Below are 20,554 nucleotides of genomic sequence, written 5' to 3' on the forward strand. Positions count from 1 at the left end.
CACTTAAACCTGCATTAAGTGAATTTTTAGTTTTGGCCACTTGAGAGTTGTAAACACAACAGTGACATATTATCACTTTATAAAGATGTTATGATGAATGCGTTAGCAAACAGTTGTCTATTTACACATTCAGCTAACACAGAATAACATTAGCAATGATTTGATGTCCTGTTTCAGGTGACCTGGCAAATATAACTGTAATATTGACTTTTTAGCTCTATTTTAACCTTTAACTTCTCAGGGAAATATCCGACTCTTTAGCAGCTAAATGCTCCACTATGTTTACCAGCTAGCTGCTAGCTGCTAACTTTTTCTGTCTACAGTGTTTGGCAGGTAGCGAAGAGTTGGTTTATCACCACTTCTTTGATGAAAACAGCTGTCTGCTGCAGCTGGAAACAACACTGATGAGTGGTGAGAGTGAACCAAAACTGAGAAAAGCCAAAAGACCCTTTAAAGCTTTGTAGAGCTGAGGGGAACTGCAGAGTTGGGTGATATTTCTCTGTGGGCGTGTCACTATGAACCCTTTAACATCACAAATAGTAATCTGGCCCATTGTTCATATACAAATATTGATTACTGCAGCTTTTAAAAAAGGACAACTTTTTTTCCAGAAACAATGTCTCTGTCAACGTGGATAATCCATTTTTATTAGAACTATTTGCTAGTGAAGAATTTGTTCCTATGAAAACTGTTGACAGCGAGGTCTGTTGTTTATCCAGAGTAACAGGGACACTGAAAATGTTTCTGTTGAATTTTGTAAATGTAATTTTTTATTGCTGTTAGCAGCACAAACAGAATTCCATTAACCTCCATTGTATTGGGGTGGCACTTTTTTTTTATTTGGGTGAATCAAGCCTCTATATGCTCTATATTCATTTAAACCCAAGAATTTAAGAATGAAATTGCTCTAAAGGTCTAAACTGCTTCTGGTTCTTAAATGAGGCATTATAGTGGAATAATTTATATGCCTTAAGGTCTTAGAAATGCTGATCACAATATGCAGGAGTGTGAGTATACATACTATGTATTCCTGTGTTTGTACAGAACCTAAATCCACTGTTTCCTCACATTGAGGTGGAGAGTAAACATTATGATGGGCCCAGCCACAGGTATCTGGAGTGTCTCACTGACTGGTAGAGAGTGCTCTTCAGGAGCGGAGAGTAAACATTAGCCTTTTTGGTCTTTATTTGGTCACTTTGCTGAGCTTTTAACAGACTAAACTTCACTGACTGTGCTCAAACTCAGGCAGGGCCAGTGAGTGTAGTCACAGGGGTTGAGCTGTTTAGAGGACATGTGACATATTCAGTGGGATGCTTCATTTGCTTGTGTTCTACAGCTGGCTGCTCTGATGCTTTGTCCCCTTTGTTACCCTTCAGGAAAAGGTCAACCATGTTCATACATCAAATGTGAGGCTTTACACCCCCTTTCCACAGTTTGACCCCACAGCCGGCTGCTATGTGCCACATCTACACCTCGGTTAACTAAACCACAAACCACTCCTGACTCTCCTTTTTTTCTTCTCAGTTTCTTTTTTCTCTCACTTCCTTTCCATCAGTTCTCCTTCTCCAACAGTACATTAAGTTAGATTTAGACTGTCGTCCCATCCTCCCCTGGAGATCAGCTACCATCTGGTTCAGCATCCCAGGGTGACCGTCTGGAACTGACCCCCATGCAAAGATCAACTTCCTGAGATGTCAAAGGGACTTGTGTTGTTGCATTCACTGGGGATAGGGAGGGAAAGTGGGGGTGGGTGGGGGTATCTTCCAGTCCTTACTGGCCCCTTTTTTCTTTTCTGAGGCCCCTAGATGTTTTCTCTAAGGGATTGGTGCATCTCCCACGCAAAGGAAGATTGCGTTTCCTCTCTACAGAGAGGAGGATATCAGGAATTTTGATGTCAAACTACAAAGTATGTTTATGTTTATAGGAACATAGTACACCACCAAAGAATGCACACTACTTGTGCTGCTGATTTCGGCTTTATATGACATTTGATCTCCTCCTGAATCTTAGCCAGTCAGAAAATATAAGAGCAGGAAGTATGAGCTGAACGCATAGAAAGAATCAAGGAAGTGGCTTTTTTTCCCTTCAATCACTGATAGTGGGCTTTGAGAGATTTATGCTTCCCTGAAATCTGAAGGTCTGGAAATTTGAGTTAATGCAGCCCCAAGTGAGCCCCAACTTTAAACTGAGGCCAGTAAAAGTAGAACGTGTATTTTTACCTCTTATCAACATCCTCTTACCATATGTCTGCAGAGACATACAGTATGAGGGGGTTAACTGTAATTTACCTCTAAATAAGGGAATTAATCTTGGCATCGATTTGTTATCAGCGGACAAACACTGCAGATTGAGTTACATGCGATACTTTGCCGTAATGCTGTTGACTTGGAGAGAGAAATAAACAAGTCATGTCAGTTAGCATTGTTACTTCCCATTAATCATGTATAAGTTTCAGATAATGTAATTATCAGACTCTGGACGCGGCGTAATTGAATTGCAGGTAGTGAATGAGAGGAAGAGAACACGGCAGGGCCATTTCTGTTGTCTGTAGAAAGGTATAAAGCACGATGATTTAAATTTATAGTAGATGGCTCAGTGTACCAAAGGAAAGCATTAGATGGGTTAGAGTTAGAGTAAAGTTTTTGCCGTGTCTCTGGAAAGTTTGGTTTGCATTTGTAGACATTCAACATTTCTTCTCATGGCCAGAAAAAAAACAAAGTTTCATCCAAAATGTGAATTTATGGCAGACTTTGACCTTTTTCCTTTGGTTGGTTTTGGTACTTAATATTGTACATTTGATCTTACCATGTTTAGTTAATGTGTCTCAAATGTTTACTGTAAATTTTGTCTGCCGTGACTTTGGTTTTGTATCCTGCTTCACTCGTTCCACTTTTCTCTTTCAAATAAGTTTTTCAGCTTCGAAGTTTAAAGAAAGGTTTACATTTTACAGTTTGGTGCCAACACTGCTTACATAAAAAAGGAGATGGACATAATAACACAAACACCTGTAACATATATGTAACAATAGCTCTTTAGTAAATGCTACCTTTGGAAAGCTTTTAAAGAAAAAGTTTGACATTTTGGGAAATATGCTTATTCACTTACTTGCAGAGAGTTGAATATACCTTGTTTGTTTAAACAAGGTATATTCTGTACAAACGCGAAAGTGTAAAAACGGCAATTCACAATTCAAACAGGCCAGATAGCTGTTTCCCCATGTTTCATGTCTTTATGCTAAGCTATGCTAACTGTCTGCTTGCAGTAGCTTCACATTTACTGTAAAGGGGTATCAATCTTCTAATCTAACACTCTGCCAGAATGCGAAAAAAGCACATTTCCCAAAATGTCGCACTATTCTTGTAAATCCAAATTAAGCTGAGCGAGACTGTCAGAGAGATGTCGAGTCAACACAAATGTCAGCTTTTTCTTAGGTTTTTACTTTGTGGTATTTTTGTATTGGATGGCAGTATATTGTAAGGCTTCCCTGTGATTTTGCCCTTTACAATTTTACTTTTTAAAGTAAAGGTTAAACAAATTTTTAAGCATTATATAGTTAGATTTGAGTAATTAGTCCTCAAGTCCCAGCTCTTGGAGAGAAATACAGGTAGTTAACACACCTTTTGATTTGACCTGCCTTCTCTGTAACAGTAGCATGTGAGTTCTCAACTTAAGTGTGGAATTTGAGTTTGTATTGAGTGTGGACCTGAACAATGAGCTAATTATCTCACATAATAAGTGTAGGCAGCTTCTTTTCCTGTAGTCACGCAGATCCTATAGCCTCAAGAAACAAATATCTACCACACACCCTTGACTTCCAACACAAGTCCCCAAGTAAACATGAAAAGAGTGATATGCGACCGCACATTGCAACAAGCTTAGATGACTAATGATCGGGTTTATCAAGTCTTTTGTCGAGCTCTGACTGGGTGCTGATCAGTGCAGCGCAATCCAGGGAATGGTTTGTACTCCTCACAGTGTTGTACACTCACACACATGCCAGTAAACACCCCCCCACACACACACACACGCATACAGTACTGAGGCAGAGATATACCAGACCTGCCACTCCTTGCTCCTAGAGTTAGAGTCCTGAACATATTGTGACGACAATACAGCTGGAGGAAGTGAAGCAATCGATAATTACTCTTTGGCACAGTATCAGTTACGTCACTGCAGGCCCTACCCTTACATTTAAGTAAATTGAAGACAGTACGCTGTGTTTTTATTTTTGATGAGTCAAAATTGAATCAGGTGCTATGGGAAAACAGTAATTTCCATAACTGCATAGTTTTTTCCAAACTAGCTGTTGTCTGTCTTTACTAGCAGAAAGGTAGTTTCCAAATTGCACAACCTTTTATAACACATCTAACTCAGATACTGTATATGAGAGTAATTTTCATTTGTAGAAGGCTGTGTTGTTAGAAGAACATAGAAGTTTAGGTAGAACTATGAAGCCATCTTTTAGTTATAACTTCTATGTAGCTACAGCCTGACCTTGTTTCTTTCTCATGTGCTGCAGCCTGATGAGGAAGTCAGTTTATGGTCGTGGAATATCAGGTAATTTATCACCTGCAACAGAGTTATGAAATCAACAATTGGACAGAGGAGAATGTTTACAATGGCTCTACTGCTCTTAGGTCTTTTTTTTTCTCTTCCTTGTGCATCACACAGGTCTGAGCCTCTGGTGGAGGAAGTTTGTTGAACTTTTAGTCACCTGCCTCATGCAGCCTTTACTGCTCTTATTAATATATTAACTGAACAAAACATTCAGACAGGAAGCAGGCTGTATGTTTGCAGCTGGGAGATATACTGTACATAGATGTACTGTATATGGTAAAACAACAAACTAATTAACCATAATCAGCATCCCTATTAGCAAACTGTCATTCGGGGATGTCCAAATCAGGTTGATTAATATTCACAGCTGCACAGTCATGACAACCTTTTTGCTTATTACAGTTTGGTTTCTCAGTCTGAGTAATAATTAGAGGGCTAATTACATCTCACATGGCTCCTCTAATTAAAACGGTCAGCTTGCTTTTGCTAGTCTGCCTCTGTTGCATGGGCGCTGCTGGACTGCAGGGTTCATGTCAGGGAGATCCCTCAGGGATAAACTAATGAGGAGGAAGAAGAGGGAGGGCGGGAGACAGCTGTTTGTACCTAATTCTCACTGATTGGTTGCCCAATTGCTGTTGGTTTGTGTGAATTCAGAACAACAAGAGGCAAATGCACAGTGGACGAGAAAAGGTACAAAATATTGGCTTCAGATACTAGTTTGACTGAGCTGAAAGATGATATCACGTCTTTTTCTTCAATTTGGCCAATCAGGCATGCCTTGGTGCAATTAAATTAACTGTTATGTACAGTGTCGTGAGGTGTGTCTCAGAATTTGGAGCGCATGTTGTGGCTTTCTTTCAGTCAAGAGCAGACACGTTGTGGAATGTGACCCAAGAGACATTACCCTAGTACCATAATTTCTAATAAACGGAAAGACGAATCTTTTGTTTTTCTGAACCTATTGCTCAAGTTAATCCATAAATAAAGACTTAAAAGATAATCAATTATATATGCTTATTATGTGTGCATGCAGAGCATTTGTGTGTAAGTGTTGGAGGGGTGTCACAGTGTTAAACACAGCTGACTCTCTCTTCAGTGCCATTCAGAACCTGTCTGACCAGCTCAGGGGACGACTGAACAGAGGACGACGACCTGCTTTGTTAAGACACGCATTCTTCCTTTAAAACTACATTCAATAAGAAAAAGCCTTGTGTGTCTTCTGCACTTTTCCGTAATACTGCCTTCTTTATCCAAACACTTTATTGCATAACACCAGATATGCTACATTATCAGCCCATAATTGTAGTCCTGTGAATCTCTCTATCAGTGGCTTTGTTGTTATTGGAACTGAAAACACGAGAAAATGCACAGATCAGCATACAATTTAAGCCTCAAGTTGTTATTTAGTCATGTCAAGAACTTGCCCTGAAATCAGATATGCTTAAACTAGGCTGAAGTTATTGAGGCAGTTATTAATTATGAGATTTAGAGAGCTAGTTCCCCCAAAGAAACGCACTCACAAATCTCATGGAATCTTTGACACACCAAATCTTTTCTCTGGAATGACACAGTGGGCCTGCAGATGCTGGTCGCAGTGGTTTTAACTAGCCCGCATAGCAGTGGAAAGACTCAGGCCTTTGCCAGTATAAATACAGCCAGTTCACTTTGACTCATGAGCCAGAATTTGCTTTGTTGCTGAGATTTGGTTCCTATTGTAGATGCAACCCAGATCGTGTATTTTCACATGAAAGCTGGCCAAGTTATGACCATGCAGATCAAATTCACAAATAGAGACACACACAGAAAGTGATAAATTGAGCCAGTGTGTTACATAAGCTCTGAATGTTAATTCAGATAGATTTGTGACATTTCTGATGATGATTTACAACCAGTTGGTATCTTGTATCATATAAATCTTACAAATTCTCCTATTGTTTTTTTTTTGTCTTTCCCTGCAGTATGCCAAGGCATCACTAACCGTTTAAACCTTCTGGGTTCCAAAGAGGACCACTACCTGAACATGGTGAAGACCTATAGCAACTGCACTGTGGTCCTGGAGAACCTGGAGGTCACCTACATGGAGGAGCACAGTGACCTGTCCTTCCTCAGGGTAAAGACTCTTCTCTGTTAGCAGTGGAGGCTAAACATACACATAACAGATGGGAGAAGGTTCCTATCATCTGTTTTTTCAGTTGTCTCTTTAGTGAAGCCATTTTTCTAGACAATCTATCCTGGATCTGCGCAGGCTTTTCACTGCTCTTATCGCTTCAGTACAGTTAATTAAAAGCAGTGGAGAGTGAGTCCATAGTGACGGATGATTCAATGTGTTCATGACGCTCTGGTTGGAGCTTTGCTTGAACCCCAGCTGTAACGACAAGGTTGTGAACTCTGGGCAGATGTGACGAGGAACCATGCACTCTTGCATGCAAGCTTGCACACACAAACACAGACCGTCATACAGTCTGCAGAGATCATGCAGTAGTTCCAAGGGTGTAATTTCCACTAGTAGGTGGGGGGGGGCTCCCCTCACTTTTCAAAATCCTATTTTTGTGCCCCTTACTTTTACATTTTCAGTTTGATAAAATCTCTCTAAATAGAGTCTGCGTAGTGTCGAGCTGTCATAATCTAGATGAGAGAAAGTGCTGATAAAAATGCTGATACGCACATCAATGTCATCTTCAATTGTTACCGTTTGATCTCTGCAAAAAGCAGTACATTGTACTTTTTGGACTTTTTTATATTGTCCTGGGTGTTGCCTCTCAGGCTACATATATAGTGGTCTAACCATCTCACTGGTGCAGGTTGTTAAGACCTGCAGGGACTAGTCAGGATGTTAAAGCTAAGCTGCAACCTCCTGTACATACACTTCAGTTTACAACAAGGCTTTCTCATTTTTTTCTTCCACAGTCTATTGAAGAAGTAGGCGGCTATGTCCTGATCGCCCTCAATACAGCGTCCAGGATTCCTCTGGAGAACCTGCGCATCATTCGAGGTCATTCGCTCTATGAGGGAGCGTTCGCCCTTGCTGTGCTTGCCAATTATGACAAAGCTACAGGTCAGGGCTCCAGTGAGCTTCTTCTGACCAGCCTGACAGGTCAGTCCACCTCTCCATTTTTCAGTTTCCTGTGACAGAATTTCTCACAAAATCTCAGTATTATTATAAAGCTGTAAAAATATTGGTGTGTTGTAAAATGAACTGTGTAATTCTATCAAATTCACATAGCAGTTTTCTTTTGCAGAAATTCTTAAAGGAGGTGTAAAGTTTGGGACCAGCCTTCTATGCAATGTGGAAACAATACAGTGGTATGATATTGTCAACGCGGACAGCAAACCCAACATGGAGCTCCCAGTGGCCAGCAAAAATCCACTTTGTAAGTAATACTTTTCACAGCAGAAGGCAAAGACTGCAAAGGTGTAAAGTAAACTTTAACTTTTTTTTCTTGTGGTCTGCTTTTACAGGTAAAAGATGTGACTCAAGCTGCTTCAATGGTTCATGCTGGGCACCTGGTCCTCAAAACTGTCAGACCTGTGAGTTAATTTTTTCATGGAAAAAAATAATGCTGTATTAAAGCTGAAATCTGTAATGTTTTTAAATTAATATATTATTGTTAGCATGCAGTATATCCATATATATGGTGTGGTGAATTACTAAAAACAGTTTGCCATGTTAGATGGTTAAAAATATGAATAGAAATAAAAATAGAAACTGAACAAGAATATATAAATCAGTCCAACAGAAAGACAATGGAGAGGAAAAGTAGTGTGAGTGTCCAGAGTATGCCAGACACTCTGGGAGGGGGGGAAAAGATGGCTGGTCAAAGTGATTGGCATAGTCTTTGGTCTCCACTGCTGTTGTACAGTCTGATGGCAGTAGGCACAAATGAGCGCCTCAAGCGCTCTGTTTTGCATTTCCTCGTCAATTCTCAACATTTTCACTGCATACTAACAACATCAATGTGAAAAACAATTGCAAACATGCTATGTTGTTTTTGCCATTATTTGAACATGCAAAACTTGTCATTGCACTGACTTTGTCCTGTTTTTCTTCCAGTAACAAAGCTGAACTGTGCACAGCAGTGCTCTAAGAGATGCAAAGGACCTTCACCCAGCGACTGTTGTAATGAGCATTGTGCTGCGGGCTGCACAGGACCACGGCCCACCGACTGTCTGGTGAGAGAAATATGGGGGACAAAAGTAATGATATGATCAAGGAGCTGTGGAGGAGACAAGCTGCAAGAAAACAAAGCCCTCACTCAGCAGCATCTGTTTTTATGATCAGAAGTATTGTTATTGGTTTCAGTACCAATGAGACATATACATGCTGATTAAATCTTTCATTTGACAGTGCCTCGAGTATCAGCGTCTGCTCTCCCTCTCTGTGCAGCTCTGAGGATTAAGCCAAGGCTGCGATAGAGGAATGCAGTGTTATCATTAGTGTGGGGCTCTGTTATGGTCCCAGTGTACTGGATGACTGTTGTTTGTGCTGCAGGCCTGTCGGGACTTCCAGGACGACGGGGTGTGTAAGGACTCCTGCCCGGGACTCATGCGCTACGACCCCAACCTGCACCAGCTGGTACCCAACCCACATGGAAAGTACAACTTCGGGGCCACCTGTGTCGAGAGCTGCCCACGTAAGAACGGCTATGAATGGAGAGACTTATTCTCAATTGTTTGTATTTTTAGCCAAGATTGATATTTGACTTTTAGCTGTTGTCTTGACAGTCGAGACATTGTGGTATGCTGAACACGTGACCAGGTTGTCCTTCAGGGCTGTTAGACATTCAGTGGTTACAGTTAGTCTCAGTTTAATTAACTGTAAAAACACAGAAAGAAAATGATTGAGTTTTAGGGCATGTTAATGCAACACTGTTCTTTCTCAGTTTAACTTCCACATGTCTGTCCCAGTATTACTCAGTCCATACTGTATGGTCTGCGGCATTATTATGTACCTATAGTCATACATATTCAACCTTTAAATGTTGAATATTACATGATTATGAAGTAAACAGCTTGTATTTTGCAATCATTCCAGATAATTATGTTGTGACTGATCATGGAGCGTGTGTGCGGACATGCAGTGGTGACACATACGAGGTGGACGAGGGAGGAATCAGGAAGTGTGCCAACTGTGACGGACTGTGCCCAAAAGGTTAAGCTATCACTGTGCAACCTGACTCATATACACAATATAGTTTGCAGTGGTGGAAAAAAACTAACAAAGTACATTTACTCAAGTACTGTGCTTTATTAAAATTCAAAGGTACTTTTTCCATTATAAAATATGATACATTGTTCTAAATTAATCTACTTATATGTAAAATTGTGGTTGATTTAGCTCCACAGACTACAACGTGCTAATGCTACTTTCATGTTAATGCATCACCAGTAATAATACAATATTATAATATATAATAATATACCATTTTAAGGGAACCTTACTGCTAGCATACACTACTTACGTACTTTTACATACGTTTGATGTATACGTACAGATAAGTACATTTTGCTGATAATAATTTGTACTTTTACTGTCCTTTACATTGTGGTGTTTCTTCTTTTACTGAAGTAAAGGGTCTTCTTCTACTTCCAACAGTTTGCTTTCTCTAAAATGTACTGCTCAGTTTGGTTTAGCTTAATACCAAAATTAGAGTAAGGTCAAGAGCTTTAAAATAGTTTCTGTACTGATATTTGTTTTCTTCATTGTTTACAGTGTGTAATGGACTTGGAACAGGAAACCTGACTCACACCCTGTCTATCAATGCGACCAACATTGACTCCTTTAAAAACTGCACTAAAATCAATGGCAACATTGCAATCATCCACACATCGATTCATGGGTAAGTCATGGACATCAATACTATACATTAACTATATCAACTGCACCTTTATAAATGGCAGATTATATGTACGTTGTTATTATTTGTAGGGATAAGTATACCAAAACACCAAAGATGGAACCTGCCCAGCTTGATGTGTTTAAGACAGTTAAAGAAATTACTGGTAAGACTGCGTAAGACCTGACTAATGCATGACACGCTAAATGCACACTAAAGAGTTTCACAATTAACAATCCATTTGTTGCTTCAGGATACTTGTGGATTGAAACATGGCCAGAGAGCTTGAGCTCACTCAGTCCTTTTAAGAATCTGGAGATCATTCGAGGACGAACTAAACGGTATGTTCCTTGTAAACGCCCCCCCTTAGATTCACAACCACTGGATCATGAGAAACAAATTTGTTTTTCAAGAGTTGAGTATTATTCAAGGCTGTCATAAAATATATCCTTTTTTTTTCTTCTTTTCTTCCTGTTCCACTTTTCTGCCTTTCATAGTGGTAGCCGCAGTGTGGTTATGGCTCAGCTCAATATCCACTACCTGGGCCTTCGCTCCCTCAAAGAAATCAGCGATGGAGACGTGGTCATCTTTAAGAACCAGAATCTGTGCTACACCAAAAAAAGTCACTGGGAGAGGCTCTTCAAATCAAAAAGCCAAACTGCTACCATAGAGGAAAATGCTGATGCCGCCACATGTGGTAAATTTTATTTTGTTTCCCACACTGAATTCAGTCAGATTCTTTTGTTGTTTTGTTTTGTAACATCTGATTGTGCAATGCACAAGCCAGATTTAATACATTAAGTCTAATTTCAAAATTGGATAATTATCCGTGAAAGATCTCTTCTTGAGATTGTATGTTTTTTTACAGCTCAAAGGAACAACACTTGTGACAGGAAGTGCACCGCGGACGGCTGCTGGGGCCCCGGCCCGGACATGTGTTTCACCTGCCGTGACTACAGCCGTAACGAGAGCTGTGTCAACTCATGCAACATCCTGGAGGGGTAAGGGGGGAATCTGGGTTTTAATGCCTTTTTAAGCTTTGAAATGCAGTGTTCCTTAGTTTAAACAAACAGTCTGAACATCAGATCTGTGTGCTGTACAGTTAACTCCTTCAAAGTCTATTTTCATACCACCAGCATTTCCAGACTATGATATTAAATGAGTTTGGGGATTTGTTATTGAAGCAAAAGACCAAATACGATCCAAGGTATTTTGAAGTTAAACCTCCAGTAGATATAAGACAAACATTGTAGCTGAAATGGCACATTCACTCACATCTGTTTATCTTTGCAGATCTCTGTCAAACATTGAATCTTGACATGCTTACAATTTAACTTATGCCCTAAAAAAAAAGGGATCAAGAATTTCACAGTTTGAATTGTGGTGCACCCGCGATGAGAGTCTGTCAGCTTTGTTATTGTTTTTGCAGAGAGCCGCGGGAGGTCGTCGTGAATAAAACCTGCATGGCGTGTCACCCCGAGTGTCAGCGGATGAATGGGACTGCAACCTGCAGCGCACCTGTATGTGTGTCACCACAACTGAACTATTATTACAAACATCCATTAAAAAAACAAAACCCCCAAAACACTTGAACTATTGTAGAACAGCTTTGTGAACATTATTTATTAATCTAAATTGTCAACAATAAATGTCATGTTTTGTGTCAGTTGCTCAGAATCAAAGAGCACCACAAATGAACAATTACGCAGCATGAAATCCATTCCAGAAGTGTTAGCGCTACCCATTTCTCCATCAACAGCAGCCTTAATAGACTCATAATGCAGTGCAGCCACAAGACATGTTGTGTTTTGGATAAGGGGTGTGGCTGTGTGATCTACTTGGCGCACTGTCTACTTGATATGCTTATAATCCTGTCTTTGACTGAAAACAACAAGTTCAAGCCCCTTTTTGAAGTTGTTGAAAATAACTCTGTTGAAATGTAGGGTATCATTATTGAAAATAGAAGTAGAGAGAAAATATTACATTTCAGCACTTGACTGCAATAAGTGTGTCAGAGAACAGAGTTGTACTGACCTAAACTAAAGCACCACATTTCTGGGTGGGCTTTCATTGCTAAACATTTACATCTTTATGAGGAAGATGGATGCTGCTTGCTTGATGAAATTATTACTATGAGACAGTGCAGTTTACATAATATGTACTACTCCTCTCAAGAGAGTTGTAAAACATTATTAGTCTTTTTTTTTTTTTTTTACTTCCAGGGTTCTGGAAACTGTTCGAAGTGTGCCAACTTCCAAGATGGACTGTTCTGTGTGTCTCGATGTCCCCAAGGCGTGCCAGGGGAGGAAGAAACGCTTGTGTGGAAATACGCAGATGAGATGAAAGTGTGCCAGCTATGCCACAAAAACTGCACTCAAGGGTAAAAGCATTGTTCAGTCAACCTGAGAACTGGCACTACTTTTCCCTGTGTTGCAAACATTTGTCTGTTGTAATGTTGATGCAGTAACTTAATCCAAGCCAGAAGGGTCAGCTGTGGTTCTGTTGGCACAGATTGGAGAGAGAGGTCAACTTTCAGCATGAGGCAATTTGTGCTGAGATTAATGATGAAATCGGACAATTTAGGAGGGATGTTGTGGACTAAGCTTAAAGGAAAATACCAGTGACCAAAGTACCGAAGCATGCTATCATTTTGAAGATTTCTGAATGCTTTTGCCATTGGTTTCCATTTATTTCAGTATTCAACGAATAGAGGTCTGCACTGCATTATAGAACAGATATGAAAGCAGACCTAATGTTCACAGTGATGCACTATCAACACTCAGCTGTGGTGGTGGGTGGTTGGTATACTGATGAGTGAGGAGGGAAGTGGTTCAGGGACACCAGAATGTCCTTTAAACCACTGCTCACTTTTGTAACCGTCATGTGCAACTTTTTATAAAGAAAAATATGACGAAGTATTTCCTCAACTCATTTATTGATGCATCCATTCAAAGCATTTAGTCTTTTAGATTTATAGCAAATTGCAGAGAACTTGGATGCTTTTACTGGCAGAAATCAGCTTTTCATTGTTTTTGCACTCACACGATGGAACAGTGAAATTACATATGTTAGGAAACATAGAAGTGTGGCAACAGTGACAGTTTTCTTTGATGGACACTGATTGCAAAGCATTTCCTTGATTGTTTAGCTTCATAGAGAAACAATGGACATAATGATGACTTGGTGAATTTGCAGTGTGAAAGCACAGTGATGGTATGCTTACATCAGATACATCTTTGCATTGATTTGTTTACAGGTGCATTGCGCCTGGTCTCGAAGGCTGCCAGGGTAAAAGGTGAGTAAATACAGTAACACTGATCATTGATGCTGAAGTATACACTGACTTTGCCTAAGTTCGACATTCTAATTTCATCTCTCCTTGTTTATTGAATTTGTAAATGTGCTCTGTTTTCTATCTGCATTCTTACATCAGCTCCCACCTGTCTTTCAGCCCTTCTGGTCTTTCCATGATTGCGGCTGGTGTAGTCGGTGGTCTGCTGGCTGTTCTTATTGTGGGCCTGTCTGTCTTTGTGTTGCTACGCCGACGCCACATCAAGAGGAAGAGAACCATGCGCAGACTTCTCCAAGAGAGAGAGGTAAGATGAGGGAACTGAGTCACCACGCTTGTAGGGAGACATCAATACATCAAGATGTTAAGAGGAGTTGTTTTTGAGATGTTAGGGTTAATTTAGAGAGAGAGATAAAAGCTGTGCTGTTTGCGAGACAGTATGTAAGATATTCAATCTTTCTTTTCCAGTTGGTCGAACCTCTGACTCCAAGTGGAGAGGCACCAAACCAGGCTCTGCTGCGGATCCTGAAGGAACCTGAATTTAAGAAAATCAAAGTGCTGGGATCAGGAGCTTTTGGTACAGTTTACAAGGTAATAACATGCTTCAGGTTTGTGTCTCAAAACACCTTATTGTCAAAATTCCACTACAGTGCTGAGCTTTAATGAAGCTGGAGTTCAGGAGTACTGTATGTGCCAAGTCCACATAACCAACACCCGTCAGTGTTTTCGCTCATCTACATCTGTTGTCAATTTTTCAATTAAAAGACACATTTTTAACTTGCCAGATCATCACTTTCAGTGCTGTGCGTATGTGTGTGTGTGTGTGTGTGTATATATGTGTGTGTGTTTATATATATATATATATATATATATATATATATATATATATATATATATATATATATATATATATATATATATATATATATATATATATATATATATATATATATATATATATAAGGCTGGTCTCTACAAAGTCTATTTTAGGGTTGCTTTTAGGTGAAGGTTAGGGTAAATCCCCAGAGAGAGAATGTAAGTCACCACAATGTTTTTACTTGGTACAAAAACAAGTGTGCATGTGTTGCTCTTGAATTTCTATCTTTGTAAGGACCAATTTGAGTTTTAGACCTTGAGAGTTAGGACATTTTTGGAAAGTAAGGACATTTTTTCAAAGGGCTATTTGAGGGTTAAGACTCGGTTATAGAGTTAAGGTTGGAATTAGGTTAAGTTATGGTTAGGATACATGTTAAGGTTAGCCAGTTAGTTCTGAAGGTTAAGGTTAGGTGTTGTCAGTGGTGAAAGAAGTATTGACATCTATAGTTAAGTCAAACTACCAATATCACGCTATAAAAATACTCCATTACAAGTCCTGCATTCATAATTTTACATAAGAAGAAGTTAAAAATATTAGCAGCAAAATATATCAAAAATAAAACTATTCATTACAGAATGGCAGAGTGTTAAATTATATGATTTAATTATTATTACTGATTCATTAAGGTGTAAGCAGCATTTTACTACTTCATTTACTTTTGAGTAGTTTAATCTATGACAATGCATCATATTTTATAACTGGTCATATGTTTTGTATGTAAAATACAGCAGTCAGATACATGGAGTACGTGGAGTAAAAAGTATAATACTGCCCTCTGAAATGTACTGGATAAGTAGTATAATAATAGCATAAAATGGAAGTACCTCAAAATTGTACTTGAGTAAATGTACTTATTAGTTATTTTCAACCTTTGGGTTTATGAGGGATTAAGGGTCCTCACAAGTATAGAGTACAAAGTGCTTGGGGGCGTGGTTGATCTCATGCAGTACATTCAGTACGTGTCAGCATTTGTAATTGTACTGTGTATGCTAACATTTGTATGTATGCACTTGTGTTCACTTGATAAATCAGGTAGAATTAAAGCGTGTAAAATTACAAACTTGTGTCCACACAGGGCCTGTGGGTTCCAGAGGGAGAGGATGTGAAGATCCCAGTGGCCATCAAGGTTTTGAGAGAGGCCACATCACCAAAAGCAAACAAAGAGATCTTGGATGTAGGTTTACTGATTTATGTGGTATATTTTTGGACTCTAAGCTTACTGTAATACTTAGTCAGGACCATTTATTTGAAATGTTTTTTTCCCAGACTACTTGAGTAAAGTGTGTGCTGCTGGTGGGAAATGACAGTGGAAGTATAAAAGTTAAAAACTCTATGCACATTTCTTTTTAGCAATTATCACAATATTTTGACTTTAAAGAAGAAGTACCTCAATGTGTTGCGCAAAGTGAGTTACAATTTTTGCTTCCCAGATGTCAATTTTGCTGTAAGGTATCCTGTAATTTATAGCATTTGCAACTTTATTTGAAATTAATGACTACTTATTTTCCTTGTAATGGAGAACGTGTCATGTTTCTACACAGTGACCCTCTTACGGGGCTGTAGGATACAGGATTAATTCATTGGAGGGCTGTGCGTGGGTGTTGGTGTGTAATCCATGGCTGAGGTGTTCTGGAAAGGAATGCAGTCCTGTAGCCACACTAAGAAAGCAGCCTGTTCAAAATGCATTATGCAAACGGCTGAATGTGCATCTTAGATCCTTAGATTTTGTGGTTGTGTTGCTCAGTTACTGTTCATCTGAAGATTGTGGTGGACATACACGTCCTCTGAACTTCATGACTTAAGAGCAGAGGCCTACTTTTAAATGTGCTTTGAAGCCTCTTCCTCATCAGTCAGAATTACAGAGCTCCTAACAATCAAGTGGTAATTTACTGAACAATGTCGATACTGTAATACGCATGTAGAAAATATTTCGGGTACAATTAATGCACTCGTGACAGGAAACCTATTAAATAAAGCTCAGTTTGAAGTGCTGTTTGCTTGGGTCTCTTTATAGGAAGCCTGTTGATGGTGGCCAGTGCGGATTATCCCCATGGTTAAGTCGCTTTTCTGTGATGACAACTGAGAGTTTCCACTCTCAGCTGAGCCACATAAAATATGCTTGGCTGGATATGACTGCTGCTAAGAAACTTATCACCCCCAACACTGAGTATCTCCACAAATGTTGTATTTCTTAAGCTATCAGTGTGGATACTTCTACCAATACTGCTACAGTGGAAGATGGAATAGGCTGTGAGACGTTTTACTCTAACAGACCATTTTTTGTCTTCGCACCTTTAATCCATCAATGTGCATGCATTTTTTTTCTTTTTCCCCCACGCACTAGAAGGAGGTTGTTTTGTTCTTTATGTCACCTGACTGCCCCCAAATAATATTAAACATCGACTGACAAAAAAACATTTTCGTATTTCTACATGCGCACTACAGGAGGCTTATGTGATGGCCAGTGTGGAACACCCCCATGTGTGTCGTCTGCTTGGCATCTGCCTGACTTCCACAGTGCAGCTCGTCACCCAGCTGATGCCCTACGGCTGCCTGCTGGACTATGTCAAAGAGAACAAGGATAATATCGGCTCCCAGTACCTGCTCAACTGGTGTGTGCAGATAGCCAAGGTAAGAGAGAAACCTTGTAAAGGCATTAAGTTACATGGTAGGGTCTGTTCAATAGGTACAACCTGTATGGGGCTGTAGTTGTTTAACACACCTACAAAGATATTAAATAATAAAGGTATAAACTAGTACTTTGTGGTTTACTTGCAATAACAATACTGTTTATTCGATGTCTATGTGAGTTTTATTGTCATACAGGGCATGTGATAAAAACAAAAGCAACATTTCTACAGAGCAAGTCATGTAGTTTTGTTTTTGCAACTGCTAGGAAGAACAGTAAGTGAAAAAGAGCACCAATAACTTGTACTTCATCGTTTGTTTGACAAAAGGGTATGAACTACCTGGAGGAGCGCCACTTAGTACACCGTGACTTGGCAGCAAGAAATGTCCTGGTGAAGACTCCTCAACATATCAAGATCACTGACTTTGGTCTGGCCAAACTCCTCAACGCAGATGAGAAAGAGTACCATGCAGATGGCGGAAAGGTCTGTTGGAGATTAAAGCAGTCTACAGTGTCGGCAGGGTCCATCTGTCTGTCATGAATATTTCAAAAAGATAAAATACATTTAAAAGAAAGTGTTTTATTTATCAAGATATTAAGACAAAGATTGAGCCTTACACTTTAAATTATTTTTATTAATTAAGTTTTATAGTCATCGGTTGTGCACAAATAGGCCTAAATATGAACAACCTTGTTTCTGCATTTATAGCCTGTTAGAAATTGGGTGCTTATTAGACATACAAATGAATTTGCACCATTTCATGAAAGATGGTATTTTTGCATTTGTAGTTTTGATGTAGTATAAATAGTTCTGTCAGTGAACTGAGTTCTAAGAAATCAGATAAGTTTCTTCTCTTATCTGAGTTTCTTTGTGCAGCTGAAAGCACTATTTTCCTCATCCAAAATCTGCTGTACTTGTGTTTACTTTTAACTACAGGGTGACTTATACACTTCTCTCTGTAGTACCTAATAATTTAATATTTTCCCCATAATATAATAATTCTCAAATATTTGTATTCTTTTGCTTAACTCAGTCAGAAATCCAATGATATGGTGGAATATCCTTGTAGCAACATATTTACTTATCTCTTATTGATCGTATTACCTTATTATGTTACGAGAACTCCATTAAATCTGTGGTATATAATTTTTTTCCAAACAGATGATATAATCATTTTGACTAGTAATGTAATACAATATTCAGTTTCTGTCCAGAGATTTTATTGCTGATCCTCAAATAGGGGCAGATGTGGAGACTAAGCTGGACTGGGTCTCAAACGTAGACACCTGCAACTGTTGAGATTTCCTTTATTTGTTGTAGTTAAATGTGTTGCTATTCTGAAACATGTTCATTAAACATTACATGACACTTTTCCAGACCAGGATTAAGCCTTGTGTTAGAAAAAAAGACAACTGAGTATAGATATCCTCTGCAGTATGGAACTGGACTTAATCCCTATGCAGGAAACCATCCCAGAAATTATTTTTTAAGCTTTGCGTGACGCACTTTGTGTGATGACAGCATACTGCTTCTCATCTCCTATAAATTTCAAACTGTGCCAAAACCTTTGTTTACATTTCTAAAATATATATCTATGTTAAATGTTAGCATTTTCAGTAACTTAATGATAAAATGTGGATTTTCTTAATTTGTATGTGTGACCATTCTGCACCACTAGGTGGCAGTACAGTTACATTATGTACTGTATGTAATGGATTTCAATTTAAGAAAGTGCTACAGTTCTTTGAGTAAAGAAGTCAAATTTGACTGGATGTTATTAAGGTACAAATTAAGTTAATACTCATTTTAGCAAGGCTATTACAGAAATCGCTGTTGAGAGTCATTAGGCAAGTGTACAGTTGAGGCCACTGTCTCAATGAGCTAAGTAACCGTCTCTTCATCCCTCTTTAATGTAAAATGCTGTCAGCAAAGATGATCTGATAAAATATATGGAGCACGGTACTGCATTCATTAAAAGACTGCATGTTGTGGCCCAGTCCAGCTTATTGTCCAGATGTACCCAAAGGAACATTATGGTGGTGCATTTTTATCACGTTAAATGCACATTTACTGGGTAAAATGCATTTTTTTAGAAATGACTGCAGTATTTGTAGATTATTACATTACCAATCTTTGTTCCACAGGTACCAATAAAATGGATGGCTCTTGAATCTATCCTGAACAGAACATACACACACCAGAGTGATGTATGGAGTTATGGTAAGTCGTGTGCTTTATGAATACAAGCTGTAGCTCTAACCCAGTGAGGCATGAACCCTGCTTGCAATGCAGATTGAGCTTGGATCCTTGCGTAACTTCAGATATGTAAAACAGTCGAGCTTCTGTGCTCCTGAGTATTGGTGACTGTCTCACCGTAGGAATATTTATTCATGGCTAAATGAAGTGTTTTAACAGCAAGCGAGGCAAAGAGAGGAAAGACGTTTTGAAGATTCAGATGGGATGTTGTTTTTGGATTTAATAAGGCTTGTCAACATTTTGAAACACAAAATGAGAAAGGGAGAACATCTTGCTAGCATCTGCGATTTTAGGATACTGGTAGCGCACACCTACACGCCATCAGTCTCAGATGGACAAAATCACGTCAGAAGAGATTGTTGCCACAACCCACACAAACAGTTCTTCCAGCCCCGGAGCACACATATGCACTTATGCCTATACACACTCACACACACACACACACACACACACACAGAAAACAAACACAGCACAGCTTTCTTGTGTGGGCCAGGTTCCAAATCTTCTTTTCCAGAGGGTTTGATCATGCCTTCCACTCAATATGGCAAAAGCATCAGTAGACCCTGGCAGAAGTGACGGGCTTCCTTTCCTCCTTTTCCCTTCTTCAGCTCCTCCAACACAGAGATGCATCCTGCTAACTCCCACTCCTGCAGGCAGAGCCAATTTGTCAACATAGCTATTTTGATACTGTGTGATATTTTGGGTGCTTACATCCTGTCACTCTCATTTCTTCTCATTTATTGGGAGCAAAACAAAGTGAATGACAGCTCATCAGACTGACATATACCAAATGTCCTCCTTTCTCTAGGTGTAACAGTTTGGGAGCTGATGACATTTGGGACCAAACCGTATGATGGGATTCCAGCCAGTGAAATAGCTGGGGTCCTGGAGAAAGGGGAGCGACTGCCTCAACCACCAATCTGTACTATAGATGTCTACATGATCATGGTGAAATGTAAGCTTGGTGGGATGCTAGTTGAAAGCTTCTGCTTTTCAGAAGTGCATTTACATAATAATTTCCTTTTAGAATCTACAAAATTTGCTGTTGCAGTTAATTTGCAATCATTTCCCCACTGCTGAAGTTTCATCTTCTTGTCTTATGAGCATATCT

The 20,554-nt window shown here is 39.3% G+C and overlaps 1 protein-coding gene across 2 annotated transcripts in view; it reads left to right on the forward strand.

Annotated features, from left to right (window-relative positions):
* egfra (epidermal growth factor receptor a (erythroblastic leukemia viral (v-erb-b) oncogene homolog, avian)) overlaps positions 1-20,554 on the forward strand; it is a 39,222-nt gene that overhangs the window by 13,592 nt on the left and 5,076 nt on the right. The window contains exons 2-23 of one of the 2 annotated variants that reach the window (XM_044218224.1): positions 6,516-6,667; positions 7,465-7,651; positions 7,797-7,928; positions 8,017-8,085; positions 8,609-8,727; positions 9,047-9,188; positions 9,590-9,706; positions 10,268-10,394; positions 10,484-10,557; positions 10,645-10,732; positions 10,889-11,088; positions 11,260-11,392; positions 11,821-11,911; positions 12,614-12,771; positions 13,648-13,686; positions 13,825-13,987; positions 14,149-14,271; positions 15,633-15,731; positions 17,003-17,188; positions 17,515-17,670; positions 19,332-19,407; positions 20,252-20,398. In XM_044218224.1, coding sequence (XP_044074159.1) covers positions 6,516-6,667; positions 7,465-7,651; positions 7,797-7,928; positions 8,017-8,085; positions 8,609-8,727; positions 9,047-9,188; positions 9,590-9,706; positions 10,268-10,394; positions 10,484-10,557; positions 10,645-10,732; positions 10,889-11,088; positions 11,260-11,392; positions 11,821-11,911; positions 12,614-12,771; positions 13,648-13,686; positions 13,825-13,987; positions 14,149-14,271; positions 15,633-15,731; positions 17,003-17,188; positions 17,515-17,670; positions 19,332-19,407; positions 20,252-20,398 — 2,778 coding nt within the window. The remainder of the gene's footprint in view (positions 1-6,515; positions 6,668-7,464; positions 7,652-7,796; positions 7,929-8,016; positions 8,086-8,608; positions 8,728-9,046; positions 9,189-9,589; positions 9,707-10,267; positions 10,395-10,483; positions 10,558-10,644; positions 10,733-10,888; positions 11,089-11,259; positions 11,393-11,820; positions 11,912-12,613; positions 12,772-13,647; positions 13,687-13,824; positions 13,988-14,148; positions 14,272-15,632; positions 15,732-17,002; positions 17,189-17,514; positions 17,671-19,331; positions 19,408-20,251; positions 20,399-20,554) is intronic. The other variant, XM_044218225.1, reaches the window with a different exon arrangement.

The sequence above is a fragment of the Siniperca chuatsi genome, linkage group LG13 (assembly GCF_020085105.1).
Source record: "Siniperca chuatsi isolate FFG_IHB_CAS linkage group LG13, ASM2008510v1, whole genome shotgun sequence".
In the NCBI taxonomy this organism is placed as follows: domain Eukaryota; kingdom Metazoa; phylum Chordata; class Actinopteri; order Centrarchiformes; family Sinipercidae; genus Siniperca; species Siniperca chuatsi.